Source organism: Pongo pygmaeus, chromosome 1, assembly GCF_028885625.2.
Source record: "Pongo pygmaeus isolate AG05252 chromosome 1, NHGRI_mPonPyg2-v2.0_pri, whole genome shotgun sequence".
NCBI lineage: Eukaryota > Metazoa > Chordata > Mammalia > Primates > Hominidae > Pongo > Pongo pygmaeus.
The window spans coordinates 223,192,637-223,218,278 of record NC_072373.2 but is presented as its reverse complement, the minus strand read 5'-3'; the positions used below and the strand labels follow the sequence as shown (position 1 = coordinate 223,218,278).

At 42.4% G+C, this 25,642-nt stretch overlaps 1 protein-coding gene and 1 long non-coding RNA gene across 4 annotated transcripts in view; one reads left to right on the top strand and one right to left on the bottom strand.

Moving 5' to 3' along the window:
* Nucleotides 1-1,725: 1,725 nt before the first annotated feature.
* Nucleotides 1,726-16,635, bottom strand: ERRFI1 (ERBB receptor feedback inhibitor 1). The gene is made up of 4 exons (XM_054440996.1): nt 16,129-16,635; nt 5,498-5,695; nt 5,311-5,387; nt 1,726-4,399 (listed from the first exon to the last, which is right to left on the bottom strand). Exons 2-4 carry the CDS (start codon nt 5,620-5,622, stop codon nt 3,216-3,218), a joined length of 1,386 nt encoding a protein of 461 aa, XP_054296971.1. The 5' UTR covers nt 5,623-5,695; nt 16,129-16,635; the 3' UTR covers nt 1,726-3,215.
* The window catches only part of LOC134739932 (uncharacterized), a 109,740-nt gene continuing 100,579 nt past the window's right edge, over nt 16,482-25,642 (top strand). For 2 of the 3 annotated variants that reach the window (XR_010127094.1, XR_010127092.1), the window contains exons 1-2: nt 16,488-17,580; nt 19,382-19,512. This is a non-coding gene — a long non-coding RNA (uncharacterized LOC134739932). Of the gene's footprint in view, nt 17,581-19,381; nt 19,513-25,642 lie in introns of all 3 variants that reach the window. The other variant, XR_010127093.1, reaches the window with a different exon arrangement.

The window sequence follows — 25,642 nt, the reverse complement described above, 5'->3', positions numbered from 1 at the left end:
AACTAATGAAACATGTTCTTGACCATATGACCAAGAAAAGCTAGTGGAGGGCAGGGGAAAGGCAAAAAGTCTCAGAAGCAGATCAAGTTCTGCAAGTGCTGCATTCAGACATCCAATCAGCAGGGACTTACTGGACCCCTGGGTCAGGCAGCGCGTCATGACAGGGCACAGGAAGCTGAGTCCCTGCACTTGGGGAACTGTCCCTCTTTGGCAAGGGTGCCGTGCACACAGGCCTGCATGATCTGGAACTTAACTGTTTCTACTACTCTCAGGTATCTTTTACTGTTTTTCTCCATCTCCACTGGCCAAGGCAGTCTTGTCTCAGTTCAGGACTACAGTAGCCTCTGTCCATTAAGTCTTCCCGTTTCCTTTTGCTTCTCTCCAATCTGTCCTCCACACAACAGCCACTGTCCTCTTAAATCACATCACCTTCTCTCCTGCTTAGGATCTTTCAGTGGCACCCACTACGCTTTTCCAGGCCCCTCCTCCTCCTGACAGCCGCTTTCTGGAAGCTGCTCAGGTGTTTCCTGCTTCAGGGTCTCACACATCGTCTGCTTCCTCCACTGGTAACACAGCTCCCTGTTCACTCCCCTCCCTCAGCTTCCATTCTAACCCTTCAGAGCTAAACACCTCACAGTTCCCATTATCAGTCCTCATTGCTCCCATTGTTCATTACCTTTTTATTTAGCACTTAATGTAAGACGTAATCATAATTAACATGATCTGCTTTAAATTCCATAAGGGAAGGGGATGTGTTTTCGCAGGATCCAGCATGGGGCTGGGATTTAACAAATGTCTGTTGACTGAACGTCCCAAGCCTGCTTCTTCATCTGTAAAATGCCATAAATGACACTCAGCCTTTAGATGACAAAAACAGTTCTCATGTATGGGGCCCTCACTATGTACCAGATACTATAGTTTATATGCAGTTGTCACAAAATAATTCCCACCTCTCTGCCCATTTTACCAATGAGAAAACTGAGGTACAGGGATTTAAAATAATCTGCCTCACACAGAATTACAAAGAGATGAAGTTGGAACTTCAACCCAGATAATTTGAGCCCTCACTCTTCACTCTGGAGAGTGGCAAGACAGTGCAGGTGCCGGATGAAGGTCGTGGAGGGCTCCCACCCTCTCCCAGGGGACAAAGGAGCCTGCAGAGGACAGTGAAGAGAACCAGGCACAGGGCTAGGTGACATGGGACTAGGCCCCCTCACAAACAGCACTCCAGCCCCTGCCTCCATCCAAAGGCTGCCAGGAGCCCATTTGTCCACTGTGGACTTGCCATCTCCGTGACAGGCCAAGGCAGGCGCAGATTCCATGGGTGGCCTTAAACAAGCAAGAAGCAAAGCCTGCCAAAGGGCCCAGAGTAACCGGGACCTTGTCCTAAAAATCAGAATGAGTCAAACCAAGTCTACACATCAGAACTGGTTTCTTCTGTCACGTTTTCCTTGATGTGGACTCCCACCCACCAACGTTGTTTCTGATAGTAGCCCCAGAATCCAGTTCTCTTTCAGTTGTTAAAGGTAAAAACAAACAGCTCATTTCCACTGTATACTTTCATAATATGTGAAAAAGATTGCACAAATTATGTTTCATTCTAAAGAATAAGAGTTTCAAGAATACATTAAACTTCAAAGAATCTTCGCTTGTGCTTAAAAATAATGCTGTCAAATTGCTTCATACACTTTATAAGACTTTAGGCAAGAAACATTACTAATGGTATCATAAATAAGTATTGTAACTTTATTAAAATGAAAAGACAATATTCAAAATAATGCAACAAAATGAATAAAATCCTTTGTCCAATACTGTACACATAATGCAGAAATCAGTGCATTTTTCTTAAGCATGTTTTAACCTTCATTTAGTTCATACTAAAATATAATAAGCTTTAAATAGCTCAAATAATATTCAGCAGTTTAAACTGTAAACAGCTTGTTTAACTGTTAAGAGAACATTGCAGTAATGTACCTCTGTTAGTGAGCACCTTCTCTTCTGTGCTTATCTCTTCAAGATAAATACATGGAAGGATGTGAAAATCAGAACACAAACTATGTGTCTCACTGCATCTAAGTGAAGCAGCCAGCTGTGAGAGTTTTCAAAGCAGAAAGATGCTGATGTGACCTCTGGAATTCAGACATACTGAGCTGTGGGTCAGAAGTGTTTCACTTAAAAAGCAAACAATCCCCAGGAAATACTGAATACGAACCAGCAACACAAGGCCAGCTTGTGTTGTATTTGTTTATTAATACAGTCTAAAAAAAAAAAAAAAAAAAGCAAAACCACAACACACATCCCCAAACAATAACTCTCAATCACATAGCTAATTGCTTCATTATTTTGTAAAACTGACATCCTAACACTGGCACCTAGTATACTTTTCCATCTGAGTCTAACGTACCCCACTGCCTCTAATACGGCCCGCACTACGATGAGCCACTTCAGTGGGTGGGACCAAGCAGGAACTGTAAGGGAAAATTAGTCACTAGTTCTATTATCGTTTTATTTTTCAAGATGTGTGACAAGTACAGGTGACAATATGGTTGCCAAGTAACCTGCTCTCCCTCCCTCAACAAGATGCAACATGAAACCTGGAAGTATGAGGCCTTGGGATGATTTTTAACCTAAGTAGGTACACCCATGGTAAAGAATGGATACCCTGCCCTCCATGGAAAAGACTGCCTGCAAAAATAAATGAAACAAAATAGAAAAGGCCTAAAAGCCAGAAATCTTCAAACTTACTAAACAAAAATATTTTTTAATGATTCTGATCTAAACAATACTGTATCTTCTTCCATTTGCTCAATTTTCAGTCTATCAGGACTCATTTCTCCAGCTTGAGTTTATTATTCTGAATATATATTACTCTACGACAGTAACTAATTGGTTAACCTGCAGCTATGGTCTATGGTTATACCACAAGTTTATATATAGGTATGTAATGTACGCGTATATAAAAAGCTTCCCCATCCTCCCCTCCCCACCATCACATCTTTAAATTATAGACTTGTAAGACTTTTTTCCAACACTAAAAAAGTCAAGGTTCTCAGCATAACAGCATCTCACAACTGCTCTAAACCTTCCACATGAAGACAGAGAGTTCAACTATTTTATTTTGCAATCTAAGGGATTTTTCTGTGCACTTCAATCAAACTGGAAAATTGAGAACCATTTGCTCCTATGTAACCTCTGCTGAACCATGACCCCAAGGTCTAAGGAGAAACCACATAGGATAAATGTTTACGCTTCATGTGGCCACCCAGATCCATTTTTGTTTTTGAGTCTGGCTTTTCTGTGGCTGAAGATATACTGCAGTCAGCAGGTAATGGCTGGATTTGGGCGCTTGCATTTGTTTCTTCTGCTTCCCTAAAAAATTTTTCGTATTTGTCCAGGTATGGTGGTCGTTCAGGTAGTAGGTAATAATGTGTTGAACTAACCTTCTTCCCATTTTCAATAATGGGCAGAATGCAAGGAACCTTATTGGCAGATCCTTCACTGTTCTGTCTTTGCAGTGCTTTGCTGCTGACATACTTGGGATCAGGGGCAAAGCTCTGTGTCGGGGGCATGACCCCATTGAGGTAAGACGGAAGGCTTTTGGGACTCGGTGTGCGCGAGTTACTCGGTGACAAAGGTTCTCTTGGCGGTACTTTGGGAGGCCTGTCTTCGTCACTATAGGTGCTCGAAGTAACTTCTGCTGACCATCTTCTATAATCTGGCTTTACTGGTCTAGGAGGTATGGGAACTCTGGGGGGAACCTCAGGTTTGTCTTCATCGGAGTTAGGAGAAGCTCTGTGTATACAACAGTTGGATATCCTTATGGCTGGCTTGTTAAAGGAGCCAGCTGGTCCCGAATGAGACCTTCTTAATCTTCGGTGGGTCTGAGGTGGAGGAGGATTTGGATCTGGGACACCTCCATTTTGGTCAGACACATAGCTGAGATCTGCTGCAGAAACAGCTGGGGTATCAAAATATGCATAGTTGATTTGTCCACACCCACGGAAGCTTCGCCTGCCAGGAACATCATATTTGAAATCAGAAAGTGTAGCGTCTTCTAAAAGGAAGTCTGTATCTGAGCTAGTTAGGAATTCCACCTCACAGTCTGTGTCATCCAGAGAGAGGGCTTCAGAGATTGGCAATGGTGGAAGAGGCCTAGAACCCCGTTCACAAAGAGGGGCACAGGGGAAAAGGGAAGGGGAGTTTTTTATGGGTGTCAGTGGAGGGGTGGAAGCACAAACCCCGTTCACTGTGAGTTTCTTAAAACCACATACAATTTGATCCTCTTCATGTGGTCCCAAGTTTTCACTTGGAATAAGAAGAGGGGGCAAGCTGGACTTTTGAGATGGACCATTTTCTGCAAAGCAGTGGCCATTCATCGGAGCAGATTTGGAAGCGTGCCCTGGAATGAACAAGAGATATTAATAAAAGATCAACAATCCTCTCTCCACCTGTGTGAGGGAGAGAGCACCCCAGCTACCTATGCTTCCACAGCTTTCTTCCTGAGTGAAACACTTGACTGCTGTCACCCTGAGAACACCCATGCAACAACCACAGGTGTAATTAGAGAGCAGAAGATTGTTAACACACATGGTGTGGTTCAAAGAACAAACTATCTCCTCTATCTCCCTTGGACATGTGCACAGTGCACACCCACACATCACAGGCAAGTTTTGTGATGTGTGTAAAATTCACAGAAGATGAACAGCATATAATTTACATGAATACCATACCGTACCAGCCTTGCCATCTAAGACATGCGACCGTACTAGGCATGTAGGGTACCAATGAGATAAGACAAAGTCCTTATTGCTGGCACATCATAATATCGTGAGTGAATGAACTTGCCTGCAATGTGTTCAGTTCACACACAGCTCTTGACAAAGATCCAAGGAACAGAATATTCACATTAAAAATACTATTTTCTAAGTTTTGAGGAACATTTATGCTATTTTCATCTATTACTGTCAAACATGCATTCGATACTAGTATGAAAGGTGGGAAATCTCGCCTAAGGTTTCATGAAGTAAAGTATGCATCAGAGCTGGTATGAGAACTAATTCTTGATTTTAGAAGATCCCACGTCCACGAACAGTCCTACTTAGGAATCAGTGACTCAGAATGAAGGCAGTCGAGTACAATAGCTTGAGAAAAACACAGTTATCTTCTGAATCTGTTGCCACTAGGGGTCAGGCTGTTGTTGGAAATAGTTCAGGTTTCCTCATTTAAAAAATAATGCTGGAGGACAAGCTAACCTGAATCCAGACTGTTCTTCTCAAATGCTTACTGTGATCAGATTTTCAGAATACATACCAAGTGGTATTAGGCGCTCCTGAGCAGAAGAGTTCAGACTGTAGGCCATGGTTATCGGGTCAATATTTAAAAAGTTGCTGAAAGGACAGGAAGATACTTTGGTCATAAGCGAAGAGCAATCACAGCCTCTCTCATTTTAGTGTCGCATATTTATCCAGATTACAGCAGCATTACATCCTCTACTTACTTTTTAAACTCACTGCAACTGCTCCAGCAGGTCTTCCTCATATTCCCCATGGCTCGGCCATTATGTAGAAATCCAGTTTTTAATGGAACTCTGATCTCCTGAGCAGCAACTCCTGCTATTGACATTGTGCCTTATTCTGGGACATCTCCAAACCTGTGAGGCCCAGGCATTTTAAAATCAACCAGTAGCTTTCATTCCCTAGGGGGGTAGAAGAGATGAGAGAATAAAGAAAACAATTCAGAAATACCTCCATTAGGACAGTCTAAATTACAGCAAAGCTAATATGAGAGAATTTGGGGGGATGCTGAATAGAAAAAATTAGTTGTGGACTTTCACTTCATTCTTACATCTCGTGAGGGTACTTATATGTAAACGCTAAAAATGATTTTTTGTGTAAATGCTAATCCAAAAGACATGAAATGTTTTAGTGAAATGAGAAATAATCTATTGCCAGCAAAAGCAGACCTCCTACTGCAGAGCCTGAGAGTTGCACAACAAATCACACTCACTTGGCAATGCACACAGACCCTCCCCTGACCTATTAAACCAGCCTTCTAAGTTACGGCTGCACTGGGCATGAAGCACCAGTGGATCCTGCTTATTTTTCCCAAGCTAAAAAAGTAATTTCAGAAGCCACTGTATTTTATGCTGCAGAACTAATACTCACTAAAACACAATGCTGAAACTAAGCAAGGGTTTCTACAGTATTGGCACCTGACTACCCCAGGGTCTAGCATTTATCTGGATGTTGTATTTCAGGGTTGGCCATGGGAAGACAAATTCTCCAGTTACTACTTGTTCAAGGAACAAAGAGTAATATATGAAGATACTAATTTCCATTATCCTGTAAAAATCAAGTTCTGCAAGATTACTAGCTTCAGTAAAAGCCTGGGACAGCTTCCTCCCTCCCTTTTAAAGATAAGTTAAAGGTACATTCTTTACATTCTCCTTTGTGAAATACCCAGTAACTCATATCTTGCTTAGCTGCAAGGCATGGATAACAAAATAAGTACATTTTTCTTAAATTAGTAGTTCCTCAACTTCAGGACCGCCAATCCCCCTTGTCAGATGTTACAGGTCTGGAGTCCCTAGAGCCCCCTTTTCACTTTCCTTTTTTATTATTCGTTATGTGTTAGTCAGCATCAATCTCTGCTGTCTTCAGATAGCCAAGTTTACTTATAAGTTTAGGTTTTTTTCCTTAGGCACCAGGATATTATTTGTCAACTATCTGTATAACACTGACCCCTTTTGGGGGCATGTACATATACACTCTTTAACACGATCTCATTCTCTCACTAAATATTAGTAAGGGACCAGTGCAAACAATATCTGCACAGCTGAGTGCTGGGCACTGTGCAAAGGACTGAAGATGACCGTGACACATTTGCTGTGGGGGAGAGGTACACAAGTTTTTTTTTTTTTTTTGCTCAGCAACTTCAAATCTATTATTTACAAATCTGTCACCTCCTACTAGACTGTAAGCTCAGGACAGAGGCTGTGTCTCAATCACCTTTTAACAATCAGTACCTGGAACATTAGAGGGTGCTCAGTAAGTGAATGTCGAATGAATGATTGTATAATACCATCTAATTATCATAATCAGTATCAATTCAATATACACATTGTCTAAGGCACAGGGTTTTTTTTTTAAAGCTAAAAACCTTTAAAAAATACTCTGCAAATGTTTATTATTATTTTCCCATTAGAAAGGAACACAGTGATAGTAATGTTCTACAGGTTCAAGATCTCAGTAATAAAGTAGAGAAGGGAGATCCAATGACTGGTTCTCTGCATTTTACCCTTCCACAGTCAGCTGTTCTACCAGGCAGAGATTTTATGATAGGGTTAAAATATTATTTCAGATAGTCAAGCATTATTTTTCTTTAAATCAGTCTCTCAAATATATGATAAAGAAAGCATTCTGTCATTTAAGAATTCTAATTGAGAGGTCTGTTGAGGATTGGTTTTTCAGATTACTTAAATGAAGCAAATGTGTTATCTACCATCAAGCTATAAAAAATTTAGAAACCAATTTAAAAATACTGCTAGCCTCTCCCTCCGTGTACTTAGCCCAGTGGTTTATCAAGCTTTTTCTAAGCATTCTACAAGCACTGGCAAGACTATGAGGAAAGTATCTGTGGTAATATAAAAATGAAAGGCAAGATAGGAAGAAGAATATGGTATTTAAGTAGTTTGAAAGCACACGTTTGAAGATCGCTCATCCAGATTACAGGAAAATGCTGCAGGGGATTCTGGAGGCCCAACCCCCACCTGTCTGCAAGCCAACAAGTACTACTAGTAATTACTGTGTGTCAGCCTCCTAATGCCATCTAAATCTTAGCTTTCAACAGAATGATTGTGTAACTATCGCCTCTGCAGAAATTGCCTTGGAATTCTAAACTTACATTTCAATGGTCACTTAAAATTATTTATATGTTCTAGAAAAAGTTATTTTTTATTCATTGTTTCCATCACCTACTTGTTAGCTTTCTTAAGAAAAAAATTTTTTTAGTATAAAAAGAATTGTGTTCACTAAGCCAGCTCACTTCTGACCACAATAGTGTCTTTGTGTATTCATAGAAGGTGACCTGCCTCTAAATTTCAATGGGGAATTGTGAATGGGCCATGTTATGAAACTGTCCGAACTTCCTACTTGCTAGCATGGGAGACGAGGGGGGCAATATAACTGCCATGTTCTCTTCTTTTGGAAAATAACTTCAAACTGTAGACTCAAAAAGGGCAATGTGCTACAGGTTTGGAAAGAAGCTTTTAAAAACAATGTTTCTCAGATTGTAAACCGAGGGTATGAAACCACCTGAAACTTTCTCTCTCTCTAAAAACCTTCTAGTATTCAGTGCAAATATGGAAGCGGGGGGCGGGGGGGGGTGGCGGAGTAAATAAATCCATTTTACCAACCTCAAGCTAAAAAGAAACAAACTCTTCCCAAGTGACGTTTAATGCTGCAATTTTTCACATTTTATCTGTCTTACAACTAACTCATTAGCGGAAAACAATTGCAAAAATGTACCTATGTGGGAAAATCAGTATCTAAAAAGTACAAGATGGGATTATGTTATGGAATCCAAGAATAGGAAAGTGAATGTGAATCCAGGCAGCATGGTTTAGATGAGGACCCAAATAACCTTAGGCATAACTTCTCCAAACTTCATCAACTATTTTTAGCTTTTTTAGTGGGTCTAAAATGCAGTTAAATACCAAATTTCAGATGTGAACCACCTTTTCCTGTTAACAGGAAATTGAATTGATTCTTTTTTAAATTCAACGAAAAAAGAAGCCCTAAAATCATTTGCTTCTTGAGGTTATCCTTTTATTAATCCACTTGTATAGCTTCAACTCATAGACAACTCCTGAATCAATGACTCCAGCCTGGCTCAAGCTTCAACTTTGCATTTCCTATTGTCTGGTGATTATCTTTCCACTTGGATGGCCCTCTGGCATCTCAAACTCTACAAACCAAACTCCTCCTTTCACTTCATACTCCATTCCCCACTCCCCAAACCAGTTCAGGGTCTAAGAGGATCACACTTCTCAAGGCACCATTTTTAACCTGAGGCCATGTACATTCAATTGCCAAGTTCCACAGACTACTTTTACACGGTTTCACAAATCTTACCCTTCCATTGACAGGCATCATTCTTCCTGGGGTCTGGAAATATGCAACCTATTCTACAACACTAGTACCAAGTCAATATTCCTTAACAACAGCTCAAACTAAGATTTGCTGCTGCTCAAAAAATCTTCAAAGGCTCCTAAATAAAACCTCCTGAGCCTGGCATTTAGGGCCTCCACAATATAAACCTAAGCTATATTTTCAAGTTCGCTTCTATTTTCCCCGAATCTCTGTTACAATTCAATTTAACCTTTAAGGTCAACTCTACCCTACCTTCTCCACGAAGCCGCTCCCTTTTATGAAACACCAGAGCAGCGGTGCTCTGTTCTTGTGTTATTTTGTGCTGGGCCCCAATTCCCCTTCCATTCTTCAAATCATCTAGGACAGAACTGATGTCTGATTTATGCTTTCCCCCTGTAGATCTTGGCATCATTCATGTCTATTATTTATTAAATGGATACTGAGAAAATATCCATCTCATTTTTAAAAAGTAATGACATGAAAGATTCACATACACTGTGAGTCAGTGAAGAGCTCAGGGGATAAGCAGATTTATAAAGGATAAAGTTAATGCGTGCTGGAGTGAGGTGACTGCCCAATAATAATGTAACAAGCTTAGGATATCTAACAGGAAGGAATTTTTATGAAATTCATTTCCAGAATTCAAAGAAGACAGTTTGTAGACTGAGTAAAAATTATAAGCTTCAGTGGTTAACAGTGTAGCTTTCTAAACTGGTTTCTGTTATAGTATATTTACTTGAAGCAATTGGGAGGGTACTTTCTGAAAACAGTGTTTTGCCTTCTCTTAAAACACTATTCCTTCTAGACTGTGTTTTTGCTGCTGAATTTAAGGTCACTTTCATTTTTCTAAAAAAGTTACACCAAAAGCACACTGCACCTTCTTCATTAAGGTGAAATCACATGCCTTTAGCTTGAGGACAGTCTCTTTGAAACTGCTTAAAAAAAAAAAAAAAAAAAAAAAGAAAGAAAGAAAGAAATGCAGGCTACCTTAAGGCAGTAACCTAGATATACTCACCTGGCCACCAGATCTCATTAATAAATCTCAGAGGCCATCCATGGGAGGAGGAGGAGCACATTTTTGTCCTACAACTCATCCAGTTCTGCCCAGTGCTTCCTTATTTAAGAGTGTGATGTAATTTCCTCCTTTCAATCTGGTTCTAGAACCTGATTTCTGTTTATTCAGGGTGATAAATGGTCTTTTCAGTTCCATTTAAGAATCACCTACATTAAGTACTTCCACAACCAGGGAAGATAATAAGGTAACTACATTTAGAGGCAAAATTTATAAAAGGAAACTGATTTAGGAATATGACAAACTCCGTGATTTTAGATCCTCCCCAAATATACCAATCTCTGCATGTTTATTTTTTAAAATGTCTAAAATAATCACCTGTGAGGAAATTAAACAACCAAACAAACAAAACACCAATTTTTTATTTTTTTTTTTTTTTGAGACGGAGTCTTACTCTTGTCACCCAGGGTGGAGTGCAATGGTGCACACCACAATCTCCGCCTCCCAGGTTCAAGCGATTCTCCTGCCTCAGCCTCCCGAGTAGCTGGGATTATAGGCATGCGCCAACACGCCAGGCTAATTTTTGTATTTTTAGTAGAGATGGGGTTTCTCCATATTGGTCAGGCTGGTCTCAAATTCCTGACCTCAGGTGATCCACCTGACTCGGCCTCCCAAAGTGCTGAGATTACAGGCGTGAGATACCGCGCCCGGCCCAGATTTCATTTTAATAGCCTATGATTTAGGTAGGGGTAGGAAAAGAAAGAGGGAAGCAAGTTAAGAAAACTTTCTTAGTTGTACTCTCTACCATGGTAAGCATAAATAGCCTTTAAATTAAAAACATAGATTACTTTTAAAATAATGTCATATTTTAATGTAATTAAAATACTCCTGCATGAATTCAAGAAAAGCTTGATGGCTTCAGTAAATATTAAAATATAGTTCAGTGTGGCAAAGATGAACATTTGTGTCTGTGTTTGCAGCGCCATTCCTCAGAGGCTCTTAAACATGTCCAAAACATAATGGACCATTTGTAGGTGGTGAACTAGAGGCAACAGAGAAAATAATTTATCTTTAAACTGTCAAATAAAAAATAAATGACATAATTTATTCAATAATTCAGAATGCTTTCTAGCTAAGTATTTTTAAAAATGGTAAACTAACAAAAAACCCATTCCCTCAACTACCATAATCCAGTCTTTCAACTCACTTAAGCCTCCCACACAATTTTAGTGTGACAGCAGAAAAGTAGGATAGCAGGAATATATTCTTTTGTCCTTTGTATTTTTCCTACAGAGTAGCACAATCAGTAACTATATATACACACAGAGGGAAGAAAAATATTATTTCTTTTTGACATATAACAATAGATTATTTCTTATTATAAAAGCGAATTCTAATCTAAAGACAACGAGCACAATGGTCTAATGATGGGACGCAAGTCTTTAAAACTTCAAATTTATTTAACAAGCATTTAAGTTATCCGATGGGTAACTCTAGATTGTTACAATTAATATAAAACCATTAATAATAACTAACATTCACTGGACATACAACTGCCAGGCAAGCATGGTTTTAAGTGCTTTATGTGTATGAACTTATTTAATCCTCTCTACAATGCCATGAGGTGGGCTACTATTATTACTCTCACTTACTTGAGGCACAGAGTTAAAGAACTTGCTCAAGGTCAAGCCTGGTAAGCAATGGGGCCAGGACTTCAACAGACAGCCCGGCCTCAGTGTCCAGGCCCTTCACCAACACACCACACTGCCTCTTCCAGTCCCTACGGCTTTTTAAACTGGCAAAATACGATCCGACTGACTATAATGCTCAACTTGTAAGGGTAGCACAGATCCTTTTTTATGGATTTACTGGTAATAGTTTTTCTTGGGTAACCTGTAGCCTATGAAAGTTCCTGTTTTACTTCAACTCCCTCAAATTCTCCTATTAAAAGTTATTAATTGTAGATCTGGCCTATGTATCCTCTAAAATGGGTGGGCTAAGGCATCAATTTGACATTCTATTACCACTTCAAACAACTATTTTGAAGCCCTCAGTCTTTAATGATCCCCGGATGCCCCACCACAACAGAACTCTTTACAACATGGTTATTTCATATAACACAAGTCTGTTTTTACTCGTAATAAGCAGTTACTACATATACCCAACGGGCCTCCTTTTAACACGGTTTCACAGCACGGATCCCAATGATGGCATTATAATCACACTGTATTGTAAAATCCGGAATTTAACAATAGAATACCTTATATTTGTAAAGCACTCAACAAGTTACAAAGCACCTTCTTACACATTATGTCACCTGATCCCCACAACATCCCTGTAAGAAGAGGCAGGGATTATAATCTTCATTTTGCAGATGAGGAAACAAAGTGAGGTTAAATATCTTGCTATAAGCAAAAAGGCTATCATGGCTCTTCTGTCCTATAATCCAGCATTTTCCCCACACTTTCACTACCTCTCCACTCTATAGTATCTTCATTTTAGGCAACAACCTCATTTCTCCTTGTAACATTCTCGTTTACAAATGGAGAAACTGAAGCAAAAGGCTGTTAAGTTAAATGCTCAAGACCTAAGTGCTAGTCAATAGCAGAGGCAGGAACAGAAACTCAACTCATAGTGCTCATTCAGCTCAAAAATTCTTAGACGGCAAGGATTAATTCTTTTCACAAATATTTATCAAGTGCTTATTCTGGATTAGATACCATGTGAGGTGAAAAATAGAGATGGTTGCTGCCTGAAGAAGCCTTCCATCGAATGAGGGAGGAAGAGAATAGCCAAGCAAGCAAACAATTTTAAATGGCGATACCTTCCAAGGAAACAAGCAGGGTACAGCAAAAGGATAAGGAGGCAGAGAAGCATATACTTACACAGGTGGTTTGGGAAGGCCTCTCTGAGTAGGTGACTTTTACAATGGAAATCTAAAGGCTGAAAAAGAGGCAGCCCTGAAAAGAGTCAGAAGACAATTCTACTGAGCGAATAGTTGTTTAAAAAACAATCTGTAACTAGTCCAGTTTCATATCTGGGGTATTGAATAAGAGCTTTTGGATAATGTCTTCCAATCCTTACCTTCCTATTGTTTCCAAGTTGAAAAGGGCTCCATTTCTGTAGCCAAAGCCCCACATTTTTTTTTTGTTTTGTTTATTTTTTAAAGACAGGGTCTCACTGTCACCAGGCTGTAGTGCAGTCGTGTGATCTTGGCTTACTGCAACCTCTGCCTCCCAGGCTCAAGCAATCCTCCCACCTCAGCCTCCTGAGTAGCTGGGACTACAGACATGCGCCACCACACCAGGCTAATTTTTGTATTTTTTTGTAATGACAGGGTTTCACCATGTTGCCCAGGTTGGTCTCATACTCCTGGGCTCAAGCCATCTGCCCGCCTTGGCCTCCCAAAGTGCTGAGATTACAGGCGTGAGCCACTGAGCCCGGCCAAAAGCCCCACATTTTAAAGACACATTCATTCAGACCTGCAAGAGTGGTCTTTTTGTAATGTTGCCCAATTTTATGGTGTGAGGAATTGGACTACAGTATCAACAAAGACTTCAAATCTGAGAATCCTCCCCACCACCTTCTGACATCTGAACCCCTCAGTAACTTTTCCCTACATTAAAACTAATTAGGGTAGTAACTTACATTTAGGACCCTCAAACTCATTCGCCTCATCTACCTTTACAAAGCACGTGTTTATGCTGTGTGAACAATGCCAGCATACCACAACTGGACTGCGTTTATGTAGGGAGTTCTTTATTAGCTTTTATATAGCCAGACACCCGCAAAGGATGCTAAATGTATTCAAATGTATCCAGATGATGAGGTACCAATTCAAATTTATTTAGATTAAGAGCAGAGTTGTTTCTCTGGTAGAGGGAGCCTATGCCATTCAAATTCCTGGAATTACCCTTGGCACCTCCTTTCCCCTCCTCTGCTCCTTTCTAAAGCAATCTGATGGTATGCAGACAATCAGGTCAGTTTCAAGCATGTTAGATTGTGCCTGTAATTTACGCAAATTGCTTTGAAAAGCCACCATTAGTTTCAGCAGAAAGGAAGTATTATCTAGCTCAACTTTTGAGAAGCAGCAGTCGAGAGGTACTTTCATACAAAAACTCAAGCATAATTAAATCTTATAGAGTGACCAGTATATATTGTGAACTGCAAGTAGGAAAACCGATGATTGAAACAATAGTTTTACCCGTCAAAAATATCAATAATTCAGACATTTCATAACAGCCATAAAAAAATTAAACAGATTTGCTTTCCAACCCTTATCAATGACTGATCCAATCCTGCTGAGCCTTAAAAGGTAAGCTATTTATCAACATCAACTATGTGCAAGGCTGCATAAGATAGAAGCTATACAAGGCAGAGTGCCTACCCTTAAGGAGTTTACAATCTAATATATCTGTCAGGTTATAAATCGTTAGTCCAAGACCTCTATCACTTATTATCGAGTGTCCCCTGGAACACACAGGTGAAAATAAACTTCTGCTTGAAGTGAAGGGAATGACAAATAGTTTCTGAAGTCCATGCTAAATCCTGTTATTTTTCTTCAAACTTGCTAATATCTGGAAAAGAGCTTGCTTTAGCAAGAAACCAGCTTCTTTTATTTTGGTCTTTGCAAAATTTGGTCATTTGCTGATACCTAGCCTGTTTTTGGTCTCTGTTCAAATAAAATTTCACTTAAAAATGCGTATTGTAATTACAGAAATATAAGAAAAGAAATGCAGTTAAAAAAATAGGTACGGTGAACTTGGGATGTTCAGTCTCAACAGATGTGTGTACCCACTGCATTCTTACACATTTATAAAAGGTTGAACATTTGTTCTGGAAGGGAAAAAAAAGGGCATTTTAACCTCACCTTTCTTCACCCCTGACAGTTGCCTAGAAACCAGTCTTGCCCTACCTGTGTTGCAGGTGTACCTCAAGTCACCGACACATCTCTTTTAAAGCTACAGTCTCCATTCTGACTTAAGTTTATGACTAACCATCTATTCATATTTTTATCAGGTAAGAGACTGGTTTCTTTCAAGCAATGATGAAATCCTAATAAAGACTTAGCAAGCACCAATACAGCACCATTCACGGTTAAAGAGTCATCTAATTTGTACAGGGCTGTGATATACATATAAATACACAAAATTCCCAATAAGCATTCACGTCTTGAACAACATAATTCTGCAGTCCCATTCCATTCGAAGCCGTACTTAAAACATTCAGAGCAAAGAATCACGTTTCTAGGAGAGAAGGAACAGTTCAGAACAGCTCAGACGAATTTTTAAATACTGATTTCGGCATTACCATCGCCGCTGGGAGATTAGGCAGAGGGACCGGGGCTGACCGCCAAAGAGAACCGGTACCAACTACCGCAAACAATCACCGAGGCTCCCACCCCAGCTTTCAAGACAGGATTTACGGGTACACGGTGTGAACAAGACAACGCAACCCCGATTTTTACAAAGAAAAAAAAAATCAAACAAGCCCCCAGGCCCGAAGACGCTCATCCCCGCCGGACAACCCCGCGAGCGCAGACTGCGGGACGAGGATCTTCATGCTCGCCGCTCCCGAAGCCCCGTCCGCTCCTGCGGTCCCGGTGCTGCGGGGACGTGTCCCAGGAGCTCGGGTGCATGGCCCCGGCCAGCCGAGGGGCCGCGCGGCGACCACGGCCGGCGTGGAGAAGAAGGCGGGCGCCGGCACTTCGCGGCGTCCCCAGGCCCGGGCTGCGCCGCCGGGGAGGGTCCCGCCCTCCACACCTCAATGAAGAGAAGCCCGCGAGCGACCGGCCGGCCCCTCCCTCCGTCCCAGAGACTCCGCGTCGCGGCGACCCTCCCCGCGCCCTCCACGCCCCCGCCCTCGCGTCGGGGAGCCGCCTGGATCCCGGCGCCCGGCGCGGGGCCCCCTGAGGAAACGGAGCGCTGCATGGCCCTCCCCACCCCCTCAGCGCGCCAGGCCCCTTACCCCGGAGGAGCGGCTGCTGCCCCGCGGCGCCCTCCCGCGCATGTCCGTCCCGGCTGGCTCAGCGCCGCGAGCTCAGGGGCCCAGACATCGCGCAGGCGCCTCTCGCTGGCTCGCGCTCGCGCCTCTCGCTGGCTCGCGCTCCCGCTAGCGATCTGCCTCGCACTGGGCCGCAGTCGCCGCGGTTGCAGCCGCCGCCTCTATATATAGCATGTGCCGCGGGGCCGTGAGGTCGCCGCGTCCCGCCCCGCCTCCTCCCGCAGCCAATCAGGGCGCGCGCCGCTTAAAGAGGCGATGCCGTGGCCGAGGCGTTGCGCCGGGCCCACAGTCTAGTAGCGCGGCGCTGCCGGGAGCCGGCTTTGTCTCCGGGGGAGGCGTCTCCGGGCTGACCGCGGCCGCAGCTCCGCTCCTCTGCCCGAGCCGTGCGGCAGCCCTGGGAGCCTCTGAACGCCGAGCTTTCCTGAGAAGCCCGCGGCCATCCGGGCCTCGGCCGCCGTTCCTGCCCGAACTGAGGGCACATCGCGCCTCGCGCGGGATTTCCCATAAATTCAGGCTCCGGGCAAGATTGTGTGTTTTTCCCTCTCCGCGGGCCGCCGCTGGCCGTGTGGGCCGAAGAAGCCCTGGAGGGGGAGAGGGGAGCCGCTCTCGACTGGGCCTGCGGCGTGGGAGGGACAGTGAGGACACTTAGGGACTGTGTGGGGCAGTGAAGGACAGTGTGGGATGAGGAGGGACGGTGTGGGCCGGTGAGGGACTGCGTGGGACAGTGCGGGACAATGAGAGACGGCGTGGGACAGTGAGGGACAGTGTGGGACAGTGAGGGACAGTGTGGGACGGTGAGGGACAGTGTGGGACAGTGAGGGACAGTGTGGGACGGTGAGGGACAGTGCGGGACTGTGGTACAGTGTGGGACTGTGTGGGACGGTGAGGGACAGTGCGGGACTGTGGTACAGTGTGGGACGGTGAGGGACAATGAGGGACAGTGAGGGACTGTGTAGGACAGTGTGGGACGGTGAGGGACTGTGTGGGGCAGTGAGGGACTCTGGGACTGTGAGGGACTCGGACAGTGAAGGATGGCAAGGGATAGTGTGGGACAGTATGGGACAGTGGACTGAGGTACAGTGAGGGGCGGTGAGGAACAGTGAGGGACTGTGTGGGACAATGAAGGATGGCAAGGGACAGTGTGGGACAGTGGACGGTGAGGTACTGTGAGGGTCGGTGAGGGACAGTGTGGGACTGTGAGGGATGGCGAGGGACAGAGTAGAACAGCAAGGGAGGATGAGGGGACAGAGTGGGCCGGCGTGGGGCGGTGAGGCCACGCGGGGGAAGCCCAGGGATCCTCTGACTGCGTTGGAAAATGGAGGAAAGGTCCCGCTGGAGGTTGAGCCCTTCAGGGTCGCTGTGGGTTTCCAGGAGGAGCTCCCCCACTACTGACTTAGGGGGCCCTCGGCTTCCCAGGTTTGTGTTTACTCAGGCGACCTGAGCTGGCCCCGAAGTCTTTTGGCTTTGGAGAGGCCATGGATGCCCAAGGACAAAGCCCCAGCGGGCCTGTGGGAGGAGGTTTCTCGAGGCGCCAGTGATGCAACTTAGGCTTATAGTTTAACCGTAAAATAAATAATACAAATGATAACAAACCAAGAGTGACTAAAGTAAGAAAAAAAGCAAACAGACGGAAACCCTCTAGTTTTAACTAGAACAAATTCCCTGGCTGGTCCTCTGTTGCGAGAGCCCGGAGACCTGTCGCTGACCTCTAGCCTCCTGGAGCCCCTGCTTGCACTTCAGCAATAATGCCTGATAGTTAGACACTGAGCACTAGCTAATTGGGGTAGTTTAACATATGGAATGAGATTCTGGCCTTATTATCAGGTTAACTATTAACTCTACACCCCATGAAATGATTTGCCTTTCCCCCACTATTATTTACTTACATTCTTTTTAATTTAATTCAAAGGCCTAATTTTGAATTCAAGGCCTTAAGCACGAAAAGGAAAAAAAAAAGAAAAACAATCTGAAGTATCTTTGCCCTCTCTCAGTTGCAAAGCAAACGTTTTGCAGAGAGAAATCTGGCTTCCTTTCTGATGGCTCTTCTGGCTTACAAGGGGCTGTTGGGTCATTTTCTTGCTTATGCCATTTGTCAACAATTCAGTTAACCTGTCTCCTTACTGCCATTCATTTAGTATTATTTTAGGATGATGGAAATGAGTCACAACTAATTGCAGAGTTCCTTACCAACTAACTAGGTTTTTTGATCCAAAGAAAATCTGTCCCGATTTTCCTCCCATTTTGGCGTCATTTATGTTTGTGGCTTACCCATATGCTGTTATCAGTGTAAAAAAAAGATCAGTGTGAGAACTTGCCAGGGTACATCTTTTCAAACCTCACAGGACAGGATTTACTGAATGGGCATCTAAAGGAGCTGAAGTTTCATCTGAAAGGAGCCCTGGCTATACTATTTCAAGTCACTACAATACAGTTGTAATTTGTGCTTCGGCCTTATTGGCATGCTTTTACATTCCCCTATTCATAAAACAGTGATAATCACCAGAGCAACCATCAAACACACCCCTTCTTTAGAGAAAGAAGATCAACAGGATACTCACTCTACAGTTGTGAGCTGTATGATGTGCTAATGTTTTGGTAAATTATCAAAAATCATAAAATCACATAAGTAATACGTGATTAATCTGATTTTTCTATTTTAAACAACTTGCAAAATAAACTTGATTTATTCATTTTTTGGGAAAAACCTGTTTAGCCGCTAGTTTGCCACGTTTAGCTTACAGTTATATAATATGGCTTTCTCAGCTGTGGAAGAATTACATGAGAAGACTTACACCCCACAAATTTTTTATCTAATAGTCTGTTAATGATGTGTTATAATAACATTGATATGTCAATAATATTGTAGGACATCTTGGGAAGAGTTTAAAAGCAAAATGCTAAGCATCTTGAAGTAATACTAGCATGTTGTGTTTATTAAGTGATTATTCATTGACCTTTAATAGATTAGAACACTACACCAGCGATTCGGGGAAATAGTCTCTTTTTCCTGAACCCAATTTGTTTTAAATTATCTCCAGAAAAGCATGACATTTAAAGTAAGACAGTGTTTTTTATATCTCTCACAGTCTGCTTAATTTTGAGGCCATTTTCCAAGGAATTTATATTAGTTGATTTTTTTAATAGAACTCAACATCTAAAACACTAGACTTGCATCACATTGACCCAAATTGTCACTTTTCACTTCCCCTTCTTTCAGTGTCAGAAGAAGCTGTCTTTGGAGTGAGAACAAGGGTGAGGTTCTGGCTCAGAAACCTTAGAATCACGGACACTGTTTTCCTGAAAACATTGCTTCTTTCTCTCCTCTCAAAGAAATGCCACAAGTCGTATGTAAGTATAACATGCTGGACAGGAGCCTTATTAAATTTATATTTGTATTTTGATATTATTTTAATCCTGTAGAAGAACATATACATTTTGGTGTTTATTCTTCTTGATTATAGATGTTCTTGTGTTTCTACTTTGTTTATAAGAAATATTTTAAAGTTGAACACATTTTGTATGTTCCTCTTGGTCCTAGAGGCTTTGTTTCTGTCTATACATAATATAAAAGTATATTATGCACTTAGACTATTTTATAGATAAGTGTGCAATAAAAAAAATACAACCAAGAGAGGAATTACATTTCCTAGAGGGCGTTTGCTTAGTGTGCTACATTGCATTTTGGGAACATTCATATTTCTGTTCATGGATGTTTCCAAAACGCATGCATGTACACACACACACACACACACACACACACACACACACTCACATATAAAATAAACTCTAGATGATTCGTTTTATTTTTTTGAGATGGAGTCTCACTCTGTCCCCAGATTGGAGTGCAGTGGCGCCATCTCAGCTCACTGCAACCTCCGCCTCCCGGGTTCAAGCGATTGTCCTGCCTCAGCCTCCTGAGTAGCTGGGACTACAGGTGGGTGCCACCACGCCCGGCTAATTTCTAGTAGAGACGGGGTTTCACCATGTTGGCCAGGATGGTCTTGATCTCTTGACGTCATGATCCGCCCGCCTCGGCCTTCCAAAGTGCTGGGATTACAGGCTTGAGCCACTGCGCCTGGTGAACTCTGGATGATTCTAAAACACACATGCTGATAAGAGCCTGGATTTACCCATGAGGAGTACCACAACCCCAGAGAGATTTCCATGGACTTTTCACTTTTCAACCTTAGTGGCCATTTGAAAAGTAGCACAGAAAATATATTTCTTGGCAACATTTCATTTTTCCTTTTTCTGTTTTTTTTTTGTTTGTTTGTTTTTGTTTTTTTGTTTTTTGAGATGGAGTTTTGCTCTTGTTGCCCATTCTGGAGTGCAATGGTGTGATCTCGGCTTACCGCAACCTCTGCCTCCCGGGTTCAAGCGATTCTCCTGCCTCAACCTCCCGAGTAGCTGGGATTATAGGTATGCACCACTACGTCGGCTAATTTTGTACTTTTAGTAGAGACAGGGTTTCTCTATGTTGGTCAGACTGGTCTCGAACTCCCGGCCTCAAGTGATCTCCCTGTCTCGGCTTCCCAAAGTACTGGAATTATAGGCCTGAGCCACCACGCCCAGCCCATTTTTCCATTAGTTAATTAGGGGTACTGCTCTCCCTTCCTAGTTTTTCCCCAAAAAGGATACTTCGCCTGTGAGAAGTCTGAGCAGGTTGGTTTTAATTTCCCAGTCTATTATTTTAAGTGTTAGGGCCAGGGCTTCATTGCTTTTTCTTAGTATGAGTTTTAGACAGGCTGTTTGCATAGTTGTTTATTTTTAACTGAGCTACCTTTCATTTACCAAATGCTCTCTTAACATTAAATGCTATTGGTGGTTATTATGTTTCTAATTCTATCCCATCTCTAAAATGTATAACTGTTGGAAATTTTTTAGTCTTATGGATATATTAATTAATTAATTTTTATTTATTTATTTATTTTGAGATGGAGTTTCGCTCTTGTTGCCCAGGCTGGAGTGCAATGGTGCAATCTCAGCTCACTGCAACCTCCACCTCCCAGGTTCAAGCGATTCACCTGCCTAAGCATCCCAAGTAGCTGGGATTACAGGCATCCACCACCATGCCCGGCTAATTTTTAGTATTTTCAGTAGAGACGGGGTTTCACCATGTTGGCCAGGTTGGTCTTGAACTCCTGACCTCAGGTGATGCACCTGCCTCGCCCTCCCAAAGTACTGGGATTACAGGTGTGAGCCACCGTGCCTGGCCAAGTCTTATGAATACATTAATTTAGATACATAATCTAGATGTTTACAAGACAATTTTTCAAATTTCGTTTAGACGCTAGCCTGACTTTATTTTCAAATTATTTAAACATTTAAGCATTTTCTCCTAAGTAAATGCTGTATTTCCTATTAGCTGGCCAGTAGGGTGTGCTCTAGTCCCTTGCCAAATTAATTAATTAATTAATTTAAAATGTTAATATAAACTCTTCATTGAGAGATTTCAGAAATACATTTCACTTCTTCATTGCCACTGGTCACATATGAGATTTATATAGATGCAGGTTATATGCAAATGCAGGGCATAAGGAAAGTAACACTGCTATATTAAAAAAAGAAAACTTTGAGATGCTTACTCCTTGGCTTAGTTCTAAAATAATTTGGTATTATTTTACCAAGTTGATGCCTTGGTAGCAGGTATTTTCTTTTATTCTGGATAAAGAAGAACAAGAAAAGTGGTGTAGGAATGAAAGGCATACGCTCTGGACTCAGGGTTTCGGTTTGAACACCGGCTGTTCCACTTCAGGCAAGTCACTTAACCTCTTGAGGCCTTGTAATATGGGGATAAGAGTGGTTCCTATTGGACAGATAATTGAGATAGTACATGTAAAAGAGCTTATAATATTGTCTAGCACAATCAGCATTCAATAAATGTTAGATTTATTATTATTATTATTTGAGACAAAGGCTTGCTGTGTTACCCTGGCTGGAGTGCAATGGCGTGATCTTGGCTCACTGCAGCCTCTGCATCCTGGGTTCAAGCGATTCTTGTGGTTCAGCCTCCTGAGTAGCTGGGACTACAGGCGTATGCTACCATGCCTGGCTAATTTTTGTATTTTTGGTAGAGACAGGTTTTCGCCATGTTGGCCAGGCTGGTCTTGAACTCCTGGCCTCAAGTGATCTGTCCGCCTTGGCCTCCTAAAGTGCTGGGATGACAGGCGTGAGCCACCGCGCCTGGCCTGTTTTTATTATTGTTATTCTCGTTGTTGTGGTTACATATTCTTTGGGAGATTTTTGAACATCTGTGATTGCAAGATTGAAAAATTCTTGATTGCTTGATAGTATACATGAATTAATTAGTCCAGAAGGTTGTTTCCTTAAATCCCAGGGGGCATAAATGACTTATAAGATAAAATGTCTTAATTGACTCTGCAGTATTCCACTTAAGAGACTATAAAACCTTAAGACAAAGAAAGGGCTCTGTATTAGTTGATAGCACCAGCAATCCATAGGGGAGATATGCTAAGGGCACAGAGAATCTTCTTCGCATTCCTGAAGGCAAGCTCACAAGTAACTATAAGTCTGTGAGCAGTTACTTCTAAGCCCATAGTCATAAACCTCCATAGACATGTTTCCTTTAAAAAACACATTTAGCCTATACATAAATCTATTTAACATAAAGTCCTTGCAGAACCTTTTGATAGGAACAGCTTTACAATTTTCTCTGGAATGTATAAGGACAACAGATATACTCAATGACTTGATGCAGTAATGTTGTAAAAGCTGAATGAATGCCAACACTTCTTGGGATTTCTAACTGCTCATTCATACATGTATTCATTTATCCATCAATAAATATCTATTGAGGCTGGGCAGGGTGGCTCACACCTGTAATCCCAGCACTTTGGGAGGCCGAGGCAGGTGGATCACCTGAGGTCAGGAGTTCAAGACCAGCCTGATCAACATGGCGAAACCCCATCTCTACTAAAAATACAAAGTTAGCTGGGCATGGTGGTGGGCACCTGTAATCCCAGCTATTCGGGAGCCTGAGGCAGGAGAATCACTTGAACCCGGGAGGTGGAGGTTGCAGTGAGCTGAGATCGCGCCACTGCACTCTAATCTGGGCAACAAGAGCGAAAATCCATCTAAAAAAATTTATATATATATATAGCTCCTACTATGTGGCAGTCCTATGCTAGGTATCCAGCAGTGTGCAGGAGTTTCAATCACTGTCTTTAGTGAGCTTTCAGTGCAGTGGGAGCTATAGATAAGAACACAGGAAGCTGTGATGTCATGCTGTGATAGGAGCCTGTGGGGTGCTATGGGAGTACGTAGGATAGACACAAACCGCGAGAATTGAAAGGTGATTCAGAGTGGACAGGGGGACGACAAAGGGAGAAGGATGTTCTTAGGAGGGCAAAGAGCAAATGTTCAGAATGTGACATGTCCGAGGAAGCCAAATTCACTGTAAATGAAGGTAAGAAATGAGGCTGGAGAGGTTAACTAGAGGCCAGATTTTACTTGACTGCAGAAGTGTTAAGAAGTTTGGACTTTGTGCTAAAAGTAGAGGAGTCATTAACAAGGTTCAAGTGGACAGTGAAAGTTGACATTTGCATTTTAGAGAGATTCTTTTGTTGCCAGAGGCATTGTATGACCAGAAAGTTTAGAACTTGGGTCTGGGGAGTGCTGGGCCATCTTCTTAGTTCTGAGTTACCATTTCCGGCTAGGGCATCAATTCTCCTAACTTGGAGACAGACATTTGCACCAATCCTTGGCAGTAATTATGTTTATTTTATTTTTAAAATTTATTTATTTATTTATTGTAGATGGAGTCTTGCTCTGTTGCCCAGTTTGGAGTGCAGTAGCACCATCTTGGCTCACTGCAACCTCCACCTCCTGGGTTCAAGCAATTCTTCTGCCTTAGCTTCCCGAGTAGCTGGAATTACAGGCACCCGCGACCGTGCCCAGCTAATTTTTGTATTTTTAGTAAAGATGGGGTTTTACCATGTTGGCCGGAGTGGTCTCGAACTCCTGACCTCAAGTGATCTGCCCACCTTGGTCTCCCAAAGTACTGGGATTACAGTTGTGAACCACCGTACCTGGCTCCCTGGCAGGAATTATGAAACAGACAGGAAAAAAAGAAGGGGACGTAGAGAGAAATATGCACAGATTTTTGGAGAGGCATTGCCTTTCAGAGAATGTTAGGTACAAAAGGCTGCTTTTTAATTTTAAAACAAGCTTTTACATAATTGAAGTTGGAAAGAACAAAACAACACAGTTAAACTATCGAACAATTTAAGGAGAGTAAAACATTTGTGTACCAAGGTATGCAAATTTGGGTATAATCATTAAAGAAACAAATTTACCAGGCCCCTAGAGGAACACAAACTGGGTATAATTATTAAAGTATCAGTGTCAAGGCTGGGCGCTGTGGCTCACGCCTGTAATCCCAACATTGTGGGAGGCCAGGGCAGGAGGGTTGTTTGAGCCCAGGAGTTCAAGACCAGCCTGGGCAACATGTTGAAACCCTCTGTCTACAAAAAATACAAAAATGGGCTGGGCATGGTGGCGCGTGCCTGTAGTCCCAGCTACTCAGGAGGCTGAGGTGGGAGGATTGCTTGAGCCCAGGAGGTTGAGGATGCAATGAGCTGAGATCACTCCATTACATTCCAGCCTGGGTGACAGAATAAGACTCTGTCTCAAAAAATAAAATAAAAAATAAAGTATCAGTGTTAGTTGAGTTTTACTAAACTACTCATATTTGCATTTTGCTTTTTTTAAAAAAGTTATTGAGTAGGAAAATGTTTTTTAGCCATGTCACAGAATCATAAAGCTGTGAATTAGGTTTAATTTTTATTATTTTTATTTTTTGAGCCAGAGTCTCACTCTGTGCCCAGGCTGGAGTGCAGCAGTGCAAACACTCACTGCAGCCTTGATCCTGGGCTCTAGCGATCCTCCCGCCTCAGCCTCCAGAGTAGTTGGGGCCACAGGTGTGGCCCACATGGTGTGCCACCATGTCCGACTACTGTTTAAAAAAACTTTTTTTTTTTTTTTTTTTTTTTGTAGAGATGGCATCTTGCCATGTCTCCCAGGCTGGTCTCGAATTCTTGAGCTCAAGGGATACTTCCTCCTTGGCCTCCCAAAATGCTGGGATTACAGGTGTGAGCCACCGTGCTCGGCTGAATTAGGTTGTAAAATTAATGTATGTAGTTCATTTTCTGTACTTCTGTTAATTCTCCATTCCTATGACTGTCACACTAAATTGTTTTCTTTAAGAAGCTAGTGGGTCCTCTTCTGCTGTGTTGATTTTAATGAGGTCCTGGAGCGAGTTTGCCTTCCAGCATCTGAAAGGGAGAAGGCACCGCTTCAGCTGGAGAGACCACTGGGGAAGCTGGGTCCTCATAGAACAAAGTGTGAGTCAGGAGCAAGCAGGTGGAGGACGTGTTCAGTGACAAGGTGGTGAATGTAGGAATTTGTTGCATTCATGGCACATGGTAAGTCCTGTGTGCCCCATAGAAAAACTTGTCTT